The sequence below is a fragment of the Ischnura elegans genome, chromosome 6 (assembly GCF_921293095.1).
Source record: "Ischnura elegans chromosome 6, ioIscEleg1.1, whole genome shotgun sequence".
In the NCBI taxonomy this organism is placed as follows: Eukaryota; Metazoa; Arthropoda; class Insecta; order Odonata; family Coenagrionidae; genus Ischnura; species Ischnura elegans.
This window is the reverse complement of record NC_060251.1, coordinates 107,677,113-107,699,606: the sequence shown is the minus strand read 5'-3', so window position 1 is coordinate 107,699,606 and position 22,494 is coordinate 107,677,113. Positions and strand designations below refer to the sequence as shown.

Here is a 22,494-nt window from a genome sequence, read left to right as displayed (position 1 = left end):
CCCAGGTGATACACGATAATAGCTGACTGATAGATAGAGTTTTGACACAATAAATATCTAAAGAAATCAATCACATTTGTATTTCTTCCCGATAATTTTTTAGATGAGTCAGCAAGTCTTTTTAATGCATCATCTTCTCTCAAACTCATTTTTGAGGTAGGTACTCAAGTAACCACAAGCTGGGGCAATACACAACTCGACGTTTGTCGCACTGATAACGAATATTAAAAAAGCCATTATTTTCCCGATAATTTTTTAGTTAAAAAAAGTTTTTATAGAGACTATCTTCACAAAATTCTCCCTATTTTTTTAAGCTAGCTAAATTACCCAAACCTGGTGCACTTCACGTTAACTCTCATCACACTGATAAGGGATATTAAAGCGATCTGGTTATACATGGCAGTTAGCAATTCGATTGGCAAGCCCGCGGTGGCGGTACTTGGAAGCAGGAGACGCAGCATTCCCGCCATTTTCCCTTCTCGTCTCTCCCCGCGATCATTGTTGCAGGTATGGAGGGAATGAAGAGCGCGCCGGCAGCTCCGGAGGATAAAGAGAAAATTGGTGCGGGACTTTCGACACGCTTCAATTCACTCGAGTGGCAGCGTGCGAAGGGAGGACACTAATAGGATCCGGGATTTTTTCGAGTGGGGAGAAGGCGAGACGAAATAAATCGAAGAAATAGAAGATCAAGGTGGAAGGAACGCGAGGGTCGGCATTAGCAGTCGATCGAAAATAAAGCAGTAAAACGAATCGGAGACATCTCGGGAGATTAGGAGGCGAGGACTATGGACCGTTAGGATATCGTTCGAAGGTGGGTCGAACTACCAGGCAAAATTCTAAACCCCTACAACCCCTGTGGTGGCCGCCAACCTGGCTTAAATACACATGAGCACGTTATACAAATAAAGACGCTCCCCTCTGCCAGCGCTAGGAAAATGACCGCGGGCTAAATGATTTCACGACGTACGTCATTCTTCTCCACAACTTATTTTTAACAACCTGGTTGCTATCACTGAAAACGTGGGTAATACTGAGTAGTCTCATTGCCACATAAAGAGTATGAGAATGCTCTGAGGACGTAACATTAATGAGCATCGCTAACCATTATTCAGGCCTTATTTTTGGCATGTTTTCAAGACCATAATGTAGCGCATCTCCTAATTCTGCTACTTTTCCCACTGATAAGTGTAAGCCTATAGCCATAGGGCAACTACGAGTACACTAGGATCATCGTACTCATGGAGTTTCCCAAATACTTGCTCTCGTGAACTACTGTGTAATATCGTTTCTGCATGGAAACCATTCCCAATAAAAAAAGAAATTTTTGGTAAAAGGGTGCGAAGGCATGTGTTTTATAAATAAATTGTTAATCACTTTTAAAAATTGATGAAATGCCTTAATTACAAAATGAAAAGTTCTTAAGTACATACATGGTATAGATATACAATAGGAAGTTGTTATGAAACGTTAAGTGCAATATACTTCTGATTGAAGGCCCTTGGGGGTGCAATAGTTACAAACTAGAACTAGTCCAACTACAAAATCAGTACAAATGAAATAATACCTCTATACATCCTCAAATAAAGACTTACTGCGGCATTCATATTTGCTTCTCAAGCATAAGTAACAGCCAACAATCGCATATTATATTAACTAGCGTACCTTATTAGCTGTGGTTGCTATTAAGGCATACATTATTTCACCAGGGTTGAGAGTTTAAGAGGAAGCATACCTCCTGCTCGACCGGACTATTTCGGTGACAGAAAATCCGCTTAAACCTTAAACTATCATTCTGAAAATTTTATGACCAAGCCATAGTGGAAAACATTAAGAATAAATAAAACTTCTTCGACGCATACATACGCACCCACTACCTTGATCTGCTCTTATATTAGAGAACATTACTTTTTCAATAATTAAAATTTATCATTTTCGCAAATAATGAACTCAAAATTCAAATTAATGCCGTAACGACCCTATGGATCGGTCGAGTTGTTTAAACTACCCCAGTTCGGGAGATTCAATCTCAAGTGCACCCCTCCCACATAACCCCCCCTCCATGTAAACCCCTCAAAATATTTTTTCTGGCTAAAGCGTGATTCACATTCTCCATTCCCGAGAGATTCATTAGAACTTTCAACCAGCTAAATTATGCGGCGCACCACAGGGTGCATTTCATTGGTCATAAATCGCCATCTGCACCGGCGGCGCTGTCCTTTTATTTCACCAAGCGAAGCAGGAAACCATCCATCACATCCTCTGCAAGATATGACTACTTTACTACGGAACCCAGGAATAGACGCCCTTTGAATTTATACCTTGACTCTAGTTATTACTCGTTGACATTCGATAACGTTCACGGCCCGGTCGATCTAAGGTCCTCGGGGGAGAAGGAGGGAGAGAAAGCTTGTCTCCACTAGTCTGTCCAAATCTCCGTTCCCTAACCGCCGCGGGGCCGAGCGAAAGTGGCGACAATGCACGCGGGTGGCCGTGCGCCAAAAATATGAGCGGGAGAATTTAAAAACTCGCGCGAATGCTCTGATTACGGTGAATCACTCTCCCAGAAACGCCATGCATGTTGGCATGCAAAATACTCGGGTGCCGTCCTCAGGATCCAATTGGACGCGTAATAAATATAACCTCAAGCGTGGCATTCCCCAAAGTTTAGGTCTGCTCACACGCAGAACGAGTCCAATAAAATTTTTATTTCCGTGGAATTAAGCACGAAATTATTCAGATTCGAATGTCTGCTTGGACTTGAAAAGTTTTTCTTTACAACCCACGGGTAATATAGCAGAAAAACCTCTTAAGGCATTGGGATAAAATAAAAAAATAGGGTGGTAACCATTAAAAATACTACGAGGAATTGAGAGTCTTATATTTAATGACCTGCCACGGCTATCATCGAACATTATTAATGGAGAAAAAATTAGTTCCAATCAAAGCACATACAAGAAAAATAACACTTAAACTTTCCTTGACGGAGTTAGCACTGGAAATGATCGAAGAGTTATATGTTACTTGATTGAAGAAATCTCAAATAAATGATCGGTTAAATCATACCGAGGGCTTCAAGGGCAGTATCTTCCACTCAATAGGCCAAAAAAGAGTTCAACACGTTATTAAATTAGAAAACTATTAACAAGAATTTTAGACATGATGAGAAATTATCCTCCGTATCTAAAAATGAAAATTGTACACAATGTAAAACTTTTTAGGCTTGGCGCCCGTCCACATTGAACCAATTGGCTCCTCAGAAGCGAAAAGAAAGTGGTTTGATGGGGGAGTAATTTGTAGAGAAATATTTGGCCTTATCAAACAGTTGGTTACAAGGGTATTTCTTCCCTTAAGCGCGCCAAATAAAGATCAAGGATTCGAAAATAAATTCGTAAATCTTCAATCACGAAGCAAAAAAATCCTAAATAATCTTTACTAGCAATATTTAATACAGTAATACAGATCCGTCACCGAAATGAAAACGCCCAAAATTCAGTCAAACAAGTCTATTGCTTAAATAATTAAATCATCATCAACCACATAAGAAAAATCTTGCCCAAAAAGTGTAGGTGTTGAGAACAGGAAGTCAGTCATAACGCCACCAGCACCCAGATGTGACTGAGAAGAAAAGCCATTTCACATAATATTTCGCTAGGAAATATATTGAAAAAACGAAGCGAAAAATTAAGAGTGAGAAAAAGGAAGACTTTAGACTTTAAGGAACAGGCGATAATTTTTACTCATCGAAGGAAAAAGTTAAAATAAGTACCATATTTTTTTATATCTAATGTCATTTAATTTTCCATTAATCCTTCATCATAGTTACAAGATATTTACCACTTCATTCAATAGGATCAGTGCTTCACAATGAACGCACATGCGTAATGGAGACATATTATTTTTCTTCAGTGGAAACAAGCTGCAGGAAATGTCATAAAACTAAGTCACGGCTATTCCATTAAAAAGCTATCATTAGAAGCATCTTATCAACACTTATTTTCATAGGTCTTCATTCAAAAAGTTACTAAAGTTTCCTGAAGATCATCGTTAACAATTGAAAATTAATAGGATTTTGAGAGAAAATATAGACATTAAAGATGAGGTAGCTCTTGACAGTTATTTTCCAAAAATTTGAGAATCCAGACAATGGGAACTCAAGCTTTTACATAGATTAGGTTAGGAGCCGCTCGAGACTCGTAAGATATGTGTTCGGCATATATTGCTTAGGCAAATAGGAACAAATGCTTTTCAGAATGAATTAGAGTATATATGAATTCAAAAACCACACGATATTTCCTGGTCCGACAAATGAGACACAATAAGAAAAAAATTCTCATTGGATAGATAAAGGAATTTGTTTTCCCGTCGAACAATAACAGGCTATAATTAATTCTAGGTTGAACTCAGCCAATAAAATCTGTCACAACGCAAGCCTAAATTTTTAGTGCCCTTGTAGAGGTAAACGGCTATCCTAACACCTCCCGCTACACACGTACGGAAGCGAATAGTAGGGAAGTATGTAAATATTGTTGTAGATGTAGATATACAATATGAGGGGGTGAAAAACCAAGGGGCACAAGTGATTAATATTTATGCTAAACAGATTTAGGTATAAAAATTAGGTAAGGAAAACGAACGAGATCGATTAGATATTAAGTAGCGCATTTGATTTTCCAGCGCAGAACAGGGACTCACTCGTATCCACCGTGTTTTCAAATATTTCTTCTATAAATTTCAGCACCAAACTCTCTTTAGAAAAAAAATTACTTGTACCCCTTGACTTCTCACCCCGACATGTGAGAAAATGCATTTTTCATTACATTTATAGAAAATTTTACTCTATTTCTATTCAAATCCGAAAATTTGAGAGGTAAACATTTGGTTATAGAGTATGAGGACATAGTAGCCGAAGATGATGCCCCCGCTAAGATTAATGCACGCTTAGAGTATGACAAGAGGAGAAGCACACACCCACCCACTCTCTCTCTCTCTTTGTATCCTTCCTTTTGTCCACAAAGCACCTCCCAACCATTCCCCCATCTCAACTCCCCACGAGTCTCCCCTCTGCCTCCCGCTATCCCACCTCACCAACCTCCGGGAAAGTTTATTTTCGCTTGCAAGCAAGTGGGTTGGCATCTCCCTACAGCGCTCCCCCTACTAATCCAAGACAGCTCCTCCGCCTACTCACCCCATCCCCCGGAACCCTTTAAGATACCCTTCGCACCCTCCTCTCCCTTCAGGGGGCGGGCACTGTGGGGGGGGGGGATAGAAAATGAAAAGAGACAACGACGGGAAAAACCCGCTTCGAAATCCCCGCCCTGAGCGAAGGCCAGCGCCGAGGGCGCGGAATACGAGTTCCTCTCAGTCCACGGGCCATGGCGCCCTAGGATGGACCTGTTGTCGAAGTTGACCAAGGGCGCGGCCTGAAACTTTTTTTTTGAAACCACCCTCAACCAAGTACCCTTTCCGTGAAAGTATCACACACTATCGAGTGCTCGAACGCAAGTATTTATCCCTCGACGACGTCTGGAATAACTCTTGCCCAAGCAAGTGATTTGGATTTCTCCTAAAGAAGACATATACCTTCATTCCACCTACCTGTTGGCGTCCCTATAGGGACCAATTCAAGGAAAGCAAGCCAACAAGGTCCCAAGGTCACCCGCAAGTAGTAACGTTAGTGAGGGTACCTCAAGGGAAGTTATTAGTGTCATAGTTTTTTTTACACCAGCCGGTGGATTGAAAAAAACTGGTCAGTGACTGGAGATTTGTCATCAGTGCGAACGAACGACTATTCGAGGAAAAGAGCACGTCCAAAGAAAAGGGCATTTTTTCAGAAAAAGAAACTGTACCGCAGATCGTAAATCAAACTACAAAGTTGTCGGCCTGTCTGGTACCAAGGAAAGTGTAAAGTGTGAAAGCGTAATGGCCAGGCGAGTAGGATGGATACCATGCATTGGAGCTCCCCCACCTCCAGGAGTGCCAACATACTTGCCGAAAAAGAGGAGAACAAGTGTGGAGTACGACAATGATCGCGGAGGAGCCGGAAGAGGTATGAAAAAAGATAAGCGAAATTAAAAAAATACAAGTCTCATTCGTCTCGCTATTACGAAATTTCCACCGCAAAGATACGCTTCAAAACAAATATTTAATTCCAACTTTCCAATATACAATATAAAAAGCAATTTATAACAAGCGATGTATAGAATATACTGCTTTGTTCGATGAAAATCTTTGCCATTAATACAAACAACAAAATTATAATACAGCTCCCGTTGGCTCGTGGACTCGTTTCTCATACGTCAGAGACAATTATGATGCCATTTTTACTAACAAATAAAGCGTATTTCAGCAAAAGTTGCGGAAAATATTAACAAACTATTAGAAATCTCGAAATTGAAAGGACGGTGAGGTTCCGAAGTGTTATCTAAATCGTTGATTACACGATATAACATCAACAGAAACTACATTTGTATCCTTATTTTGAACTGCATTTTCCATATTCATGGGGAGGCACTTTCAATAGAGCACTGAAGGGTTTTCGGGTATTTAAATTCAATTCGGAAACAACTACCACTAGGAAAGCTTACCTTATTAATGTCATTCGGTATGGTACAATAAAAGTGCATAACTTCTCAAGTCGATGAATGTTATAAAACGCTTTCAAAACAGCAATATAGAATGTGATTAAATTGAGATTTAGCTAGGATAGAGAGAGAAGGGAAACGGAAAGAAAGGCGGGTTCATCAAAGGTCGAAGCCACTGTACAGCCAAAACTAAAATTTTCGCGGTACCTTTTTCTGATTACGGAAATAAAAGCAACGAGACTCCGCACTCTAGCGGATAAACCGTTGATCTATGTGAAGTAAGATCTGATGCTTTCCCGACGAATATAGTCAAAGAAGGCTACTCGGGCTTCCAGCCGGGTGGCCTCTCTCCATTCTGCCGACGTTTCGGAACTCGAGTCGTGTTCCATCCTCAGGGCTGAGCTATGTACCTGAAGGTTCTGGTTGCTGATACAGGGGAAGACTTTGGTCACACCAATATCCTAAAGTCCTCGCGATTTGGATTACACACTAAACTCCGGGTAGCTCACGAAAGGAACTGGCCCTCTGCCCTAAATTTACAATTGCACTCCAACCTGACAGTACCCAATGGGTTTCTGATGTCATAAGCTGTGTGTACGTGTTGAAGACAAAAAATTGTAGAATATAACAAGAGTATATCTCAACAAAGTCGCATTATATTTCCATTAAAAAATTAAGAAAACATAGATCGTGCTGAACTTGACTATTGAGACGGCAACGACCTTCTTCGCGGTAAAATCTAACCTCGCCAACCAAAACTTCAAGTGGAGTAACTCAGTGAAAATTAATGACTTATCTCACTTTATTAATTCTTCTCCTTTTACGTATTGGTTCACTTTGTCAACAGGTCTGACAACTTTTTCTAACTCCTCATATTTACAATCACACTACTAGGCTCAATTCATCTACCAACATCAAGGAATGAACAATTTTCGCTGTCCTCTAAATCGGGCCAAAGTGCAGTATTATTTGCTTCATTCAAAATAAGCGAAGTATTTAACTAAATCGATATTTCGTAAAAAAAAAATGCCTACCTTAAATACTTTTTATGTTCCAACCTTTGTTAAGAGATCTTTCGATCGGAAGACAAAAACATTACATACAGTAGAGGCACACCGTTATTTTTATCAACGACAACCGTATAGCTACGCCAGTGAGAATCTTTACATTTATTAAACTTAAAAAGCCATTGCAGCTCACGGTAAATGGTACAATTAAAAATAACTAAATTTACGATTAATATTATATTTTACACTATTCCCAAGTATCCCTAGCCACATTTCGATTACACCGGAGAAATTGTTTCACAACAACATTTTCTGCATTTAAGTCTCCTTTTATAATCGCTTATCACATGAGATGCTTTTATAAGAATTTTGTAATGATATGATAAATGACTGATTGCCATTTTCTCTAGTGATCCTGGTCACCTCAAATTTCTCATGTTTATCCGCCATTGGTGATACTATTTCAAGGAATACCCAGTCTTTCCTATTCTTCAGATCATCTTATAAGTAGCTAAGTGCTTTTCCCACGATGAATTTACAAAATATGGCTCTTCCTACTCAACTTTCCCAAAATTCATTAATTATATTTCATCGAGAGCAATTTTCAGATCGATAATAATTCTTGGGAGATATTTATTTCAACAATACAATTAACTTATTTGTACATTAAATAATAATTATAAAGCATTCGGGAACACCCTTTCTTTAAAAGGCAACTAGATCAAAACGCTTTGATTCCACCATATATGCGTTACAAAAAGCACTAGAAGCACTAGTTACATTCTGGAACTTGACTGTACCAAATTTTACATTGCGCAAAATTTCCGCCAAAAACTGCAAGACCTGGGAAAAAATTTGACTTATCGATTTCTAGCATGCCATGCCATGCTTCGACTTCTTTTGAGTGCACATACTACAGGAGATTACTCAAATATTAGGCAAAAGCTTAAATGAAGTACCCTTATCGATAGTATCAAAAATTATGTCAAGGGCTAATAAGATGATGATACCATAAAATATTATACATGTAAACTTCACCTATTACTTAAGCTATTATTCGCTATTTATATGCAATTTAATTTTTGATAGAAATTAAACCACTAACCTTAATGACGATACTCATTAAATAGTGGAACTTCATTCAAAAGACACGACTAAGTTATGTGATAAAACTGCAACCAGCGCGGCGGGTCAACACGTGAATAACGTGACTGGGTTTTATAAGATCATATTGAGAGAAATAAATAACTACAGACACATATTTAGCACAATAGGCAAGTCTGACGTCGGGTGTTATCTCTCATGAGCAATTCAAAGATTTCGACAGATTGAAAATCAGTCAGAAAAAAATTCAAAAATTGTAAAAATAATTTAACGGTTAACTTTCCAGAAAATTATCACCATAGTCTCATCGGCGGCAAGTTTCTCACCTAAGTCAACAGTGATGAGTCACACACAGATGTCTCAGAGCAACGAAGCATTTTCGCAGCCAGGAAAAATTGCACAAGACAGCTGAACCAACTTTGGTCGAGGCAAAAATGATGAGTCGGAGTTTAATGTCTATCCAACGTTTTTGCCGAGTTAATTATTACTCCATCCTTATTCCAAAGAAAGATGTACAACGGGAAAATAAAAATAGCATTACATTATGAAAATTAGGTTCACGGAAAATGGATAATTATGATTGTCATCGGGGAAATCTAGAGGAAACAAATATTTTAATGATTTTAATTTTGAGCACTTAAAAATCTTTCCGCAATGAATAATTGTAAAGAGAATTAATTTAAATGTGTTACTTTACTCAAGTCTCAGTCAGACATTTGCAAAAAAATCGATTCGTTACGGAAACATTCATTTGAATTGTTTTTACTCATTTTCAGAAAATATAAAAAATGCGTTAATTTCTAAATCAGGAAACAGTAGAAATTTTCAAATTCACTTCCGATACTACCGAATAGATATGCAACTGAAAATCTTTGCAGTTTATCATCGTTTCACAAACGCATGTGTGACACTTTTGTACGTCATGAGCTAGCGCTCCAGTATATGAAATTCTCTTACAAATATGTATCAATAACTCCGTGATATCATGGGATAATCCGTAAAAGATAGACAAAAATTTCACTAAGACTACTGCGTGATCATCAACATCAAGGTACTTAAAGTCGTTGATGTCACCATTTAGAATATCCTGAATAAAAGAGGCTAAAAATATAAGCTAAATCTTCCAAAACATCTCGTATTTTTAACTCATCACTTACTGGCGTCTTACAGAATTCAGAGATTGAAATGAAGAGCTTGTTAAAAGTTGGAGAAAACTGAAAATGGACAATTTTTCCAGTTCGCATTCATACGTTTCTGCATTCCTCGGAGAAATATGTCTCATAATGGAAATAAATTAAACTTCTCCGTGGCAAGCATATCTTAATGCTGACAAGTATATAAGAGTGCTTCAAGAAAATGGCGAAAAAAAACACTAATAATAAGGCACCAGCAACCAGGATGAATAATCTGATAAAAACGTCAACCCTAATAATAATATCGCCTTTAAATGTTACAGTATACACATGACATAAACTAAAAGTGACATTTACAATTCTGGGTTGAGGATTCCAAAAACATTCTCGAGAGCTCAAAATTTGAATCAGTTATCTAGGCTTTTAGATAAAGATATATCAATCACCGTGTCGATCAATTTTCTCCAAATCATATTTTTTCCTGAAAATAACTAATATTTAAAATGAAACGAGGTTCCATTCCCACTCCTTCCAATTTAGTGCTCCATTTATTCGTAAATTATCAGAATTTCCGAGGACTGAAATAGTATAGAAATCACTCCGTAGCTGGAACCATCTCCAGCCTTTCCTTTTTTATGCATTGCTAAAGAAGGATTTTCACGATACTTGAGGGCACTCCTGGTAATTTGGATGATGACTTCTTTGTCTATCTTTTAGACAGTTATAATGTAATATATAGCGCTGTCTTTTCTAAACAAATTTTTATCACCTACAATATCTTTACTTTCTACGTACTCCATTTGATAACCTTATTCTAGATCCACTTCCCTCATGCGATTCAACACTTGATTTATTCTTTCGTTAGGTGTCAATTGTACGATGAATATTATGTGAAGGGTGACAAGTATTTGATTTTCCATCAAATGTGCATCAGTCCGAAATACAACTGCAACACAAAGTAAGGGCAGAAGCATTTCAACGACGGACGGCATCAAAACTCAGAGCCTAAGCTATAAAACAATCAATACTCTTCCTATAGTACTGGAAGAGTTCCAATAAGAGCCACAGTCAACGGCACAGGGCTTTCGTAACCCATTGATTGAAGCTAGGTTATGTAACAACAGCAGCTGAATCCCAAGTTACAATTCCAGAACTTAAAGCTCACTGCATGATTGCTGGGGAGAATATGGAGATCATAATATATTCATTAGTAAATTCATCCCATCCCTTGTAAAAGTAACTGTAGTGAATCATTGATTTGAAATAACTTTTTTCCCGTTCAACTTTTAATACGAAATAACCACTCTACCCGTGTCAATTATTCCCAGATCCATCCGAAATGACCACAGTAGGAATTTACTAACATTCATAAATGAAAATTGATTCTTAACCTCATTCATCCATTAACCTCTTCAGTGTAGACCACAGTCGTCATGATCTTTCTTCTTTTCTCTCTTCAGTGATTCAACTGTCTAGGTTAATTACTTCCATAACATTAACCAGCAATTTTGAAATACAGATACTTAAACTTTCTTAATTAGACTCTTTTACTTCATGTTTTCATTGCAGCCTCAAATAGTATTCAGCAGTCAGTGTTTTTTTCTCGGCATTAACTGTTTGCGAGTGAGTAATCTTCCTTAACGGCTATTACTTTCTGCGTCCTTTTCCATGGGATAGCGAGAAGTGCGAGAGCTGTACATACATATAAATAGATATTTTTTTATTTAAGTATACCGGGACTAGCCACGGTGATAACTTTTTACGGAGTCACCCGCAATGCACAAATAGTGCGAAAAATCCACAGAGGAAAAATCATTCGCCTACACCGGGATCCCGGTCAAGGCGAATGATTTTTCATGTGGATTTTTCGCACTAGATATTTTTTGTTTGGCCACAATTTTTCTACATCTGCCAAAAGGGCAGAGATCAGCTATAGTTTGATAGTTTTCATTTTTGCAGCTCTGAGTATTATTTTATACCAACACTAAGTTTTTTACGACCTGGAACATCAATTTTTATCCAGTATTTTTCTATGATTTACCGACATTTCTGGTATTGACCATAGCCTATTTTCACTGCAACCTGACAAACAATTACGGAATTAAAATCTATCTATCTAACAGCTTTTAATGACACTACCATTAGAGTCATGTCCCTAATCAAAGATAATCTTAAAAAAAAAAAAACTAACTGGCAATGAACGTAAGAGACATTTATGCTACTATAGGCAATGAAATATGTGTGGTTATTGACAGACACGGAAAATAAAAGGTTTAAAAAAGATAGTTAGGAATTATTATTTTGAAAGGGCATTTTACAGAGCAAAGGATTGCTTTGATTCAGTATCCAAAGCTTAAATTAATTTCTACACCCACCAGATTTTTCGATTGCTCGTTGGAGGCTTTCCTTGAAAAGCGATAGTGACAAGTAAATTTCGCCGCCTATTACTGAGCCAATGATTACTCTGTATTCCACAGACCAGAAGTACGAGGGATAAGGCTCCCTTACTCCCTACTTCGTCGCTTCTGTGATCAAATGAGACGAAAAATAAAAATATTTCCATAAATTAGAAGAAGTCACCAACCTCTATAAAATACAAGCAAATTTCCTGTAATATGTAATGTATGACAATCGCTGTAAATTAAGCACCCATTCTAACCAGTTTTCGCAATTCAAATTTAATGAAATCCACCCTAGTTCGCTATTTGGCATACTCCTGAAAATGTGGCAACACGCATTTCACTCGTAAGTTGAAAGAGGCACACCACTAAGGATGACTTGCTCGTGGAACCGTTTATTTGAAGCGACGCGTCATAAACAAAGGTAGTAGTGTAATTATTCTGGATTGAACCAGAAGTAGAATTCGTGTAAAACACAGGTAGACCATTCACAATGAAGACAAACTTTCTGAATTGTTGCGAACAAAAAAGATGGAGCCATTGATCTATTATAGTGGAATAAGCATACGTACATGCTTATAAGCTAACAACATGGCTCTCTCATTTTGAGCTCTCATATACCGAGTGATAATTGAATTCGGTTGCTGTTATATATCTCAAGCAAGTTTTTATACGATCGAAACAAAACTATGATATTTTTTGCAACTTTTACCTATGAATTTCGTTAAATTATTTGACATTTTATCCATGACACCATCGGGAAATTTTACGCGATCGATTAGTTGCATAGGCTTGCTGCATAAAATTCTCCAAAGCGCTGAATAAAAATTCAACGCTCAGTTATTCTTCTGGGTAATTATCATATGACAGTCCTGAATGATCTCAGAATAAATTGTAAACATCCTCCAGGCTTGCAATAGCGTCACGAACATACTTAATTGCCCAGACGGCTCCTGATAAGACGCAGGAATTGCAGACAAGAAATTACGCTAGTCCATGACATGTCCCTGCATTTAAAAACCACGGCTGTGAGCTATACTTATATCCACTTATCTTTCAAAACATTAAAAAAAAGCTTTTTTCATAAAAGCACAAAACAGCAATTGTACGGTACAAACATTGCAGTATCCACGTTTTAGATAATTTTACGTTCAAGATTAATAAACATGTTTAATCGGGATCTCAAGATGAATTCTGAAGCCATTTTCATTGGTGAAATTTGGTAGTAATGTATTCCTTTCGCTTTATGAAAATTTTCTCGTCTATTTTTATTGGAAACTAACGGGTTAAGTCTTGCGTAACTAGCTAAAATTTAAAAATAAAAAAAACACATTTACAAGACTAGGCAGACTGGAGAATCCTCTATTGTAATATGTACTCGTAATTTGAGTAGCGGAATAAATATTGAGCGATTCAAGCACACCCCACTAAGTCATCCTGGGCAACAAAGGCTAAGATTTTGCCCTTAGCTGCACGCTCAGGTAACCGGCCAGGGAGGTGAACCTACATCACACTCCCACACGTCGAAAATTGCACAATAGCGATCCGCAAAAACAAATCAAGGCCCCGTGAGTGTCAACGAGCGCATTAAACATTCCGAGGTAGTTTTAGTCCACGGGAGCCTGGGAAACCTCATCGTGCAGAGCCATTATGTGACTAGCCCTGCCAGCCAAGGGAGTTCTCCACTTTCCTCTTGTCTCAGCCAAGCCGATCGAGGCTCTAATTGATGAGCAAGTAACGCAGCTCCAGCTATAAATATGCATGCATCGTGGCGCCTCCCCTTGCATTAGACTTTTAATCACGATCGGATTGAGCCGGAGGTAGGTGGCTCTTTGTTCTCTCAATCAGTGTGAAACCTACCGTGTGGAATTCCTAAAGGCACCCAAACGTACGAGACTGTTCATTCCTAGGATGATGGATTAGCAAATCTTGACAAGGTATGTTGCCGATTAGGGTTAGCATAGCTGCGGCGCTAACGACGAGTCTTTTTAAAATAAGACTGTGAATCTCCCAGATTATTTTTTTCAGACTTTCGTAGGCATTAGATCACAAGTAGTAACCATTTTCGCGTGTACTGCAGATTGGAATAAACTTCGAATGCTCAACGTTTTGTTCACAAAAGAGAAGAAGAATTCAGACCCCTCACGACGTTCACAGCAGGAGGAACCAAACGTTGAGCATCTGAAAAGTTCATTCCACGCAGCAGTACACCTGATAATGGTTTGTACTAGGTCTCCCGGAATTTCTCGGTGCTAGGATGCATGTTCATTATTTCATCTTAATTTTAAACATCATAATACTTGGAATTCAATCTTTTCAATCGTTTTTGGCCGATTCGCGCCGTGCAGAAAATCAGCGGTCAATTTCTAACGGTCACCAGCGCACACCGATAGAAATTAATAATTCGCAAAAATAAAATACGCCAGGATGGCCGCTGAGCCGCTGCAATCGAATTTTTACCGGTGGCATGTACGTTTGGCATATCATCCCATTTACTAGGTTTATCGAGGCTTTAAAAAACCATTACAATTAAGATATATGCGTGGAAGAGAAGATTTCCGATGGCGCGTTTTATTGCTCGTTTCATCACTCGTTCATTGAACATACACAGCAAGTTCTTTTGCAATTGAACGAGCATCATTTTGAACAACTTTCAGGATTATTTTGTCGGTTCATTTTCTCTACAATTATAATTGCAACCATGACGAATGAAAGAGCGTAATATTTCATTCCAATCTAGATAACGGAACATGCAAACGTTAAAACTCACCTCCAAACAATACACTAGCCATCGTAATACGGTAAAAGGTATTGAAATAACATTTTATACATTTTTTCATTTTCTGTTGAATATACGTGTACTTACAAAGAAAATTTAAAAGCTAATGCAAATCAAACAAACCACTAAGTAGAAGTGCAAAGGAAGACATACGAGAGGCTGAGAAGCCATGGGGTACAAGTGATTTATTTTTTAAACATAGTTATAGAAAATTCATAGAAATTGATAGAAGAAATACATGCACAAAACATGGGGGCCAAGGGATAGTAATGAGTATCTGTTCTGTGCTGACATCGAGTGGAAAATCAAATGCACCACTAAATACTTAGCTGATCTTGTTCTGTTTTCTTTACCTAATTTCTGAACCTAACTCTGTTAAGAAACAAAAATCACTTGTACCCCATGCCTTCTCACCCTCTCAATTATTTATAAAGATGTCACAAATTTTCATAATTAAAAAAAATGCACTTATTCTTATGATAAAAAGCTGCCTCAGAGCTACAGTAGAGGACAGTAATGTTTGAAATACGATACATAGATAGATATGGATGGAAATAGAAGATGTGTCGAAATGTATAAATTTATCATTTCCCAATTACTATGTTCCATACCTGACCTACAAGAGTAATCATTCAATGAAGAATCTCGCCTTTTGGGATAACCCTCGCCCGCATTTTAAATTCTGACGTTTCTACCAGTAATATCTCTACCATAACTCAAATTACTAAATTCCCTGTTTTTACAATAGAATTAAGCACGTTTAAAAAGAAAAGTAATAGCCTCTGCAATAAACCATAAGAATTTTTGATGACTAGAACTCATAGCGGCCGGTCTTTTTACACAAATAGTACAGAAGATGGTAATTTTCCAAAGATTAGGCCAATAATGTGCATTGGATAGGGTGAAATATGTCTATTTATAACAAGGAAAACAGACAAACATTCCAAGTTATTAAACAGAAGTAATCATGTATCAGCTATTTTTCACGGGTATGGGACGGTTATGGTCCTCATTTTCGGGAGGAGGGAGTGTTTCTGGAGATACCTGGAGAGTATACGATACCTCGTGACAAAAAGGGGGGATGGATCCTCTCAAAATATTTAAAGCCATGGAACTATGAGAATTTATGAACTATGAGAATTTATTACGGTATTTGAACCTGTGACCCTACTGTTACAAGACAAGATCCCTTAACACCAGGTTGCATGCCAAACCATCCTAAAGGTTTGAAGCACTAAGTGAGGGCATGTTAATTTTAACAATGCATATTTAATGAATAAAAATACTGTACAAGTACTTTTTAACAATAAAGTACATTTAAATAGGGTACAATCTGTAATTTTCCAAGCTGCACTGCACTATATTTCACTGGACCCTCCCTATTCCCCATAAAGTTTCCCTCGACTCTAAACATCCCCACTTCTCCCCTTTCATGAGTTTCTAGAATCATCCCTACCTATGCCAAGTCTCTGTTACAGCCAAATAGGCTCATTTACACAATATATCTAATTTTTTTCGGACTTAAATTAAAAAGGAAAAATGCGACTGACAAATATTATTATTAGAGGACATTTACACATTAACCCATTCACTAACAATAAAGTTACTGGCTTTTACACAGAACAAGTAAAAAAATAGAAAAAATTAAATTCAGTGTTTTGCAAACTTCACTGAAAATTATTTCTTAGCTTATTCATCTTCCTATAAAGCCATGGATAATATTGGACAATGATTAAAATGCAATATAAAGGAGTAGATACACCTTAATTAAGAAAACCTGTATAAAAGTAATTTCATATTAATGTAAAATGCATTATTTTTTAACTTTAACTACCATCAGCTACTTTCTCCTAGAAGTAACTTATAACCTCTACCACCAAATTATTTCATGAATTAATTTTAAGTTTTTGGTAACTTCCCCAATTATGAAATAGTTATACCTTTATCACAGCCTTACACTTTGTCATAACACACCAGTGTGCAGTTCATCAATACCTAATGCCTCGCCTCGATCTCATCCAGTATAATCCTCTCCTTGACCACCAAGGGTCATAGATTGCCGAGGGCAAGGTATCAGAATCCACTCGCAGCCAAGAAGGATCAATGGAAAAAAGAAATGATTGAACAACCCATTGGTGAATATAACATTTGAAATATGGCTGACCACAAACATTATCATCCAAGTTCTTGTCACAGCTGATGATTGGCACTTCATGCCCTTGATTTCCTTTACATCTAACCTTCTCAGAGTAGGTACCTCGATGCTTACATGCAATGTTTTCAGCCTATTCTCAACCTCCTTCCACAGAAGCAATATTTCTACCTGATACACATAGCAAATGGGGAATGTACCATGTAGCCATCTCTTGTGGTACGTCATTCACAGGTCTTGCTGCAACAACAGAAATTCAGCACTGTATTGCATTTAATGTTTAATGCTAGGCTCATAGTAAATCGTCTTAGCAAAACTGATATCAGAGGAAGGAATTTGTTTGGCACCAAAATTCTCTCTCCAGCTGTGATTATAATTTTATCTGTTCAAAAAAGTTGTAGATAAGTACGAGTCAGCATGTAGGGGTCACCTCATGATGAAAAAATCATTGAAAATCAGCAAGTTGGTGGTTTCATAAGGATTCAGTCATTATATTTTGATTTTAAAAAGACATAATTTCCTAGAATCAGAAACTAAATGTTTCACCCACTCCTCCCATGAAAGACATGTTTTTATGCGTGAAAAGTGGTTTAAGCCTAGTTTTATGGGTATCATTCAATGGGATATCCTAAAAAGCATGTACATTTGCTCCAGATGTAATCCCACGTAAAAACGTTTGATATAAAAGTAAAAAATATACTACTGTTTTAAAATTAAAATTTGTTCACATTTAAACAGCAATATGTTTTGAAGACCAAACTAACCTCCCAGCATGCCAAGTCAAGAAATTACTTTGCAAAATATATTTTTGAAAGACTGAAAATTTTAAAAATCAAGAGAGAGTTTTCTGAGAGTGAAAATAGAAATTACCATGGTAGCAAACTGGTTAACATATGTGGATGGCTTGGCTGTGATGACAGCCAAAATGTTCCCTGAAAACCTACGTCAATGGGTAAAATATTCTTAAATACTGATTACTGATCAATAAATTTACCATTAATGCTTTATGCTTTGTCTCAGGAGCAGAGGGGGTTGGTGGTGGAGGAGGTCATGCTACGAATGGGGTTGGTCCAGAAACTCCTGCAGACGACAAACTACTCTCATTCAAGATCCCACAAGTAGGACCGCAGGTAAGAGATTATTTAATCAAATTCTGGTCATTCCTTTCTTTGCAGTAAAATACAGGTAAAATGCACATTTGAGTTTCCATTTTAATTTTAAATCCTACCTAATCATGATAGCAGAGTAATCTACTTCTGAACTTCATAAGATAAAATGTGCCACAATGTAGAACAGTTCAATTTACTTTATTCTCACAATTAGAACAACAAGCACATGACCACACACAGTCAGTCTCCAGATAATTGAAACAAGTTGCCTCTTTAAGCCTCCCAAATTTTGAACTGCAAGGGGAAGGCAATGGCCACAGTGGTCAGATGAAGTGACTGTTGGGCCTCTTCTAAATTTTTAGGGAATTTATAAGATGTTTTAAACATTTCATTCATTTTTTCATGAATTCATTTCCATGCTGTTTAGTAATTTACACTTTTTTAATGTTAAATTTAAAAATTGCAGCAGACCCTAGAAGCACAGTCTCCCAGCATATGCTGACATTCCTCTCAATTAGCAACTCCCTGAGTCACTTTGGTAGCTGAAGGGCATATCTCTACCCCATGAATTTGGAATAAGTCCGGCAACAGAAAATCCAAATGTCAATTAAAGTTGATTGAAAAAAAATCTCCAAAACCAGTTTTTCTGTTGCCTTATGCAATCATCAACAGGGAGAAGAACATGTGTTAACCAGCCACATTGTCACAAGTCCGATATATGAATCAGTATACTGCAATATGATGATGAATATCATGATGAATAATAAGCTTACTACACAATTACGTAGTAAGCTTAGACTACAGTGGACCTCGCCACGCTTCTACGGTATAACACGCCTCTACAAGAGAAGATTCTTGAACACGCTCCTTTAAGTTTTTCAGGGTAAAAAATGGTCAAAATCGTGAATAATCATTGCATGGAAGTTATGTAATTACCTTTGATACCTACCCTCACTACGATGCACGTTCAGAGCATGTTCAATCGAAAAGAAACGTAAAAGGGCGTCAAATAATCCCCAGTCATCCTAAAAATGTAAGCATAACGTATAAATGAATAAAAAAGAAATGAGAACGCCTAGAATACTGAATATTATAAATGTTTTCGAAACATATGTATATACTACCCACAGCAAACCGCCACGATGATATTCAAATGCGTTATGGAGTAACAAATGAAACTCAATGTGCGATAACTGGTTTGAATCAACTGCGCAAAATTCAAGCGTGCGTGAATTTGGTCATAAAGAAAAAGGACTGTTTTTTTGTCAATGTCCAAATATATATTGTTGAAATGACGTTTTTCTCACGTGATTGATTAATTTTTGAAGTTTAAATAATTTTAATCTCGAAAAAACAAAAGGACAAAGAAATTATTTATTTTACTTTAAATATATAATTGCGGGTACTCGCAAAAACTTTATTCAAATTGTTAAATGCGGACAGTGAAAGTTTCAACCACTGGCATTATATCTCTACCGACTACAGCCTTAAAGTCATCTACTGACTAGCCTTTACGTCAGTATAACGAACTGTATCTATTTCGACAATATATTTTTTATTATTATTATCTTTAAAGTGTATATCTCAGAAATATAAAATGAGGGCACAGTCTGGTTTCTCCTCTCTGACATCATTTATTCTTTTCCTTCAATAATCTTAGGAGGTGCATTTCAAGGAAAAGAGTAACTCAAGCCTTCGCCTTGTAATGAATCCTCGCGGCCAAGTCCAAGACTTGGCTAGCCTGAGGAGGCAAGGAATACCTGTGGACACAGCCCCGATGAGCCCAGAAGTAGTCTTCGACTTGGTGAAGGATCTTAATTCTCCCAGGGGAAGAGGTGAGATATTGGAGAAAGATGTTTTCAAATGCAATTGCTAGTGGTAAGAATTTTATTTCTATTTTGAGAGAGGATAGAATCCTTTATGTTAATTTACCACCTTTATTTTCAACTCGCTTTTGATTTATCTCTCAACTCCAATTTAGTCCCATAGAATGTGGAGTAATGAGAAATATAATTTTTTCCGTAAGGAAAAAAATGTTGGTACTTCCTGCAGTAAATGATGAGAAAGAAAGTTGATGCCATTACATTTTGTCCATGATCCAAAGTAATTCCCCCAAGTACTGAAAATTTTTTTGTTCTGACTGCAGCCTCAGCCAAAGGTACATGCATAACTATTTGCTTGCTCAAGTTTCCTTCCCCAAAAGAGCTTCCCACAGAGACTGTCACACTCCAAGTTTTGGTGAGGTAAATTGTTTTTAAAAATCACCCGTATTTCTTTGGTACACTCTTGCACAAACGCCAGGAATACTGAAAAAAATTAAGGATGACATAATGTTTCATAACCTATCACGTAAAGAATAAAGTCATAAACTATTATTGTCCTGGATTGGATACAACCCTCTAAAAAGGCTTAAGAATACTACCATCCAGACAGTGGCATAGCAAGGGGGAAGGTCTGGGGGGTCCTGACCAATGGGCATACCGAGAATCAAAACTAGGGGTGGGGGGGCACCAAAAATAGTTGTGGTCGTTCAAGTTGTAACTTTTTTGCACAGAAAAGGTTAATGAAACCAAAATTTTAAGGAAATTATGAAAGCAATTTATTAGTTTTTATAATTATTTGCTTGAAAAAAGTAATAATTTTTATTTTAGTTCCACCTCTTATACTAATGTCATTTTTCTTCAAATGGAAAATTTGTTCATATCATTTATTTTGAACTAAAATTTTTTTTTGCTTCTAGATGGGGGCAGTTCCCCCTTTCCATCCCTTGCTGGGTACACCCATGTCCTGATCCCCCTGAAATATAAAAACTACAATTACTTTCCTTCATAAAAGAAAACAAAATATTGAAAAATAATGAATTTACAAAAGATTACTTTGACAAATGAAGTTTTTTAGATTATTAAAAGTATTAAAACTAGTTTAAAACCCTCTACTTTGTACCCTGTTTTTCAAAAATTTTCCCCCTGATTTTGAATCCCCCCCGAATGAAATTCCTGGCTACACCTCTGCTTCCAGATATATAATAGCAGATCCACAGAGGAGGGGATAAGGAGGAAATGTTCCCCAAAATACAAGGGAAACGTGTTTTCTTAGGGCATTATCTGACGTTTAAAACTTAGCATGAACCAATTGATGATACCCTGGGTTTCCAACAGCTAGAGTCCCTTTTGTTAGCTAAAATAATAAAAAAAATTCTCTTGATTTCAGGTGCCGAACTCTTTGCCAAGCGTCGAAAACGATCCGAAAATTGGGTGGTAGATGAAACTACTGTTAAAACTTCATCCCAGAGCATTGCAATGGAGTCACAGAGCAGTTCAATGTCATCCATGATGACAGTCAAGCAACAGACTCCTAAGCCCTCCGCACCACTACCCCCACCCTCCTATCTGGACCACAAACGAGTGGAGCATATCCAGAAAATGAACGAGATACAAGTGAGTAAACATGAAAATAACTCCTGTCTCTCTGAAAATGATTTTATGGAAAAAATTGAATGGTAATAAAATGAAACATGAGTTGAGTTTCACTAACAAAATGAAATCTGAAGCATAAAGTTTAAAGGGACATGACAAAGTGCTTTTATCATTTTTTTTTTTACAAAGTTTTGTCCCAAAGTAATGTCAGAATCCTAAAACTTGAAATCGAAGCATTATAAGATCAAAAGAAATAAACTTGATGCGGTTTATAAGGTTTTTAAAAAATGTGTCAATGGATCCTAAGGAAGATAATGGTAAACTTGGGCTGATTATACTGCTCTCTAAAAGGGCATTGGAAGAATAAACATAATGATTGGTGGAAATAGTGTTGGTACTGAAGATACTGGTACCAACAGCAGAGTAGTAGTCTGGAGTAAAGTATGTAGTCTGGGTAGAATAGGTCAAATAGTGAACAATAATTTTACATTAATGAATGTGCATATATGATGACACAATTTTATGAATTGCTAATATCAAGTATGAATGAATGGCTAGTAATAAAAACTATCAAGTCATAATAATCCAAGAGAGGAGAAAAATAAGAGGCAGAACAAAAAAAATGTGTCGTAGTAAAACCCTAAATGCCATTAAACCTTAACATTGTAATTTGCATTGAAGAAGAAGGGATTGCCAAACTTAAGCTGTGTTCAAAAGTCTCCACAGTCAAGTTAACCTGATTTCATGTTCACTTGATGACGATAGACAGCGAACTCATACGAATTTCTTCAAATAGAGGAGATATCAAGTGGGC

General features: G+C 37.2%; 1 protein-coding gene across 4 annotated transcripts in view; it reads left to right on the top strand.

The window, feature by feature from the left end:
- Positions 1 to 22,494, top strand: part of LOC124161490 — a 173,372-nt gene that overhangs the window by 137,682 nt on the left and 13,196 nt on the right. For 3 of the 4 annotated variants that reach the window (XM_046537817.1, XM_046537815.1, XM_046537818.1), the window contains 3 exons: positions 18,176 to 18,285; positions 19,925 to 20,099; positions 21,475 to 21,701. In XM_046537817.1, coding sequence (XP_046393773.1) covers positions 18,176 to 18,285; positions 19,925 to 20,099; positions 21,475 to 21,701 — 512 coding nt within the window. The remainder of the gene's footprint in view (positions 1 to 18,175; positions 18,286 to 19,924; positions 20,100 to 21,474; positions 21,702 to 22,494) is intronic. The other variant, XM_046537816.1, reaches the window with a different exon arrangement.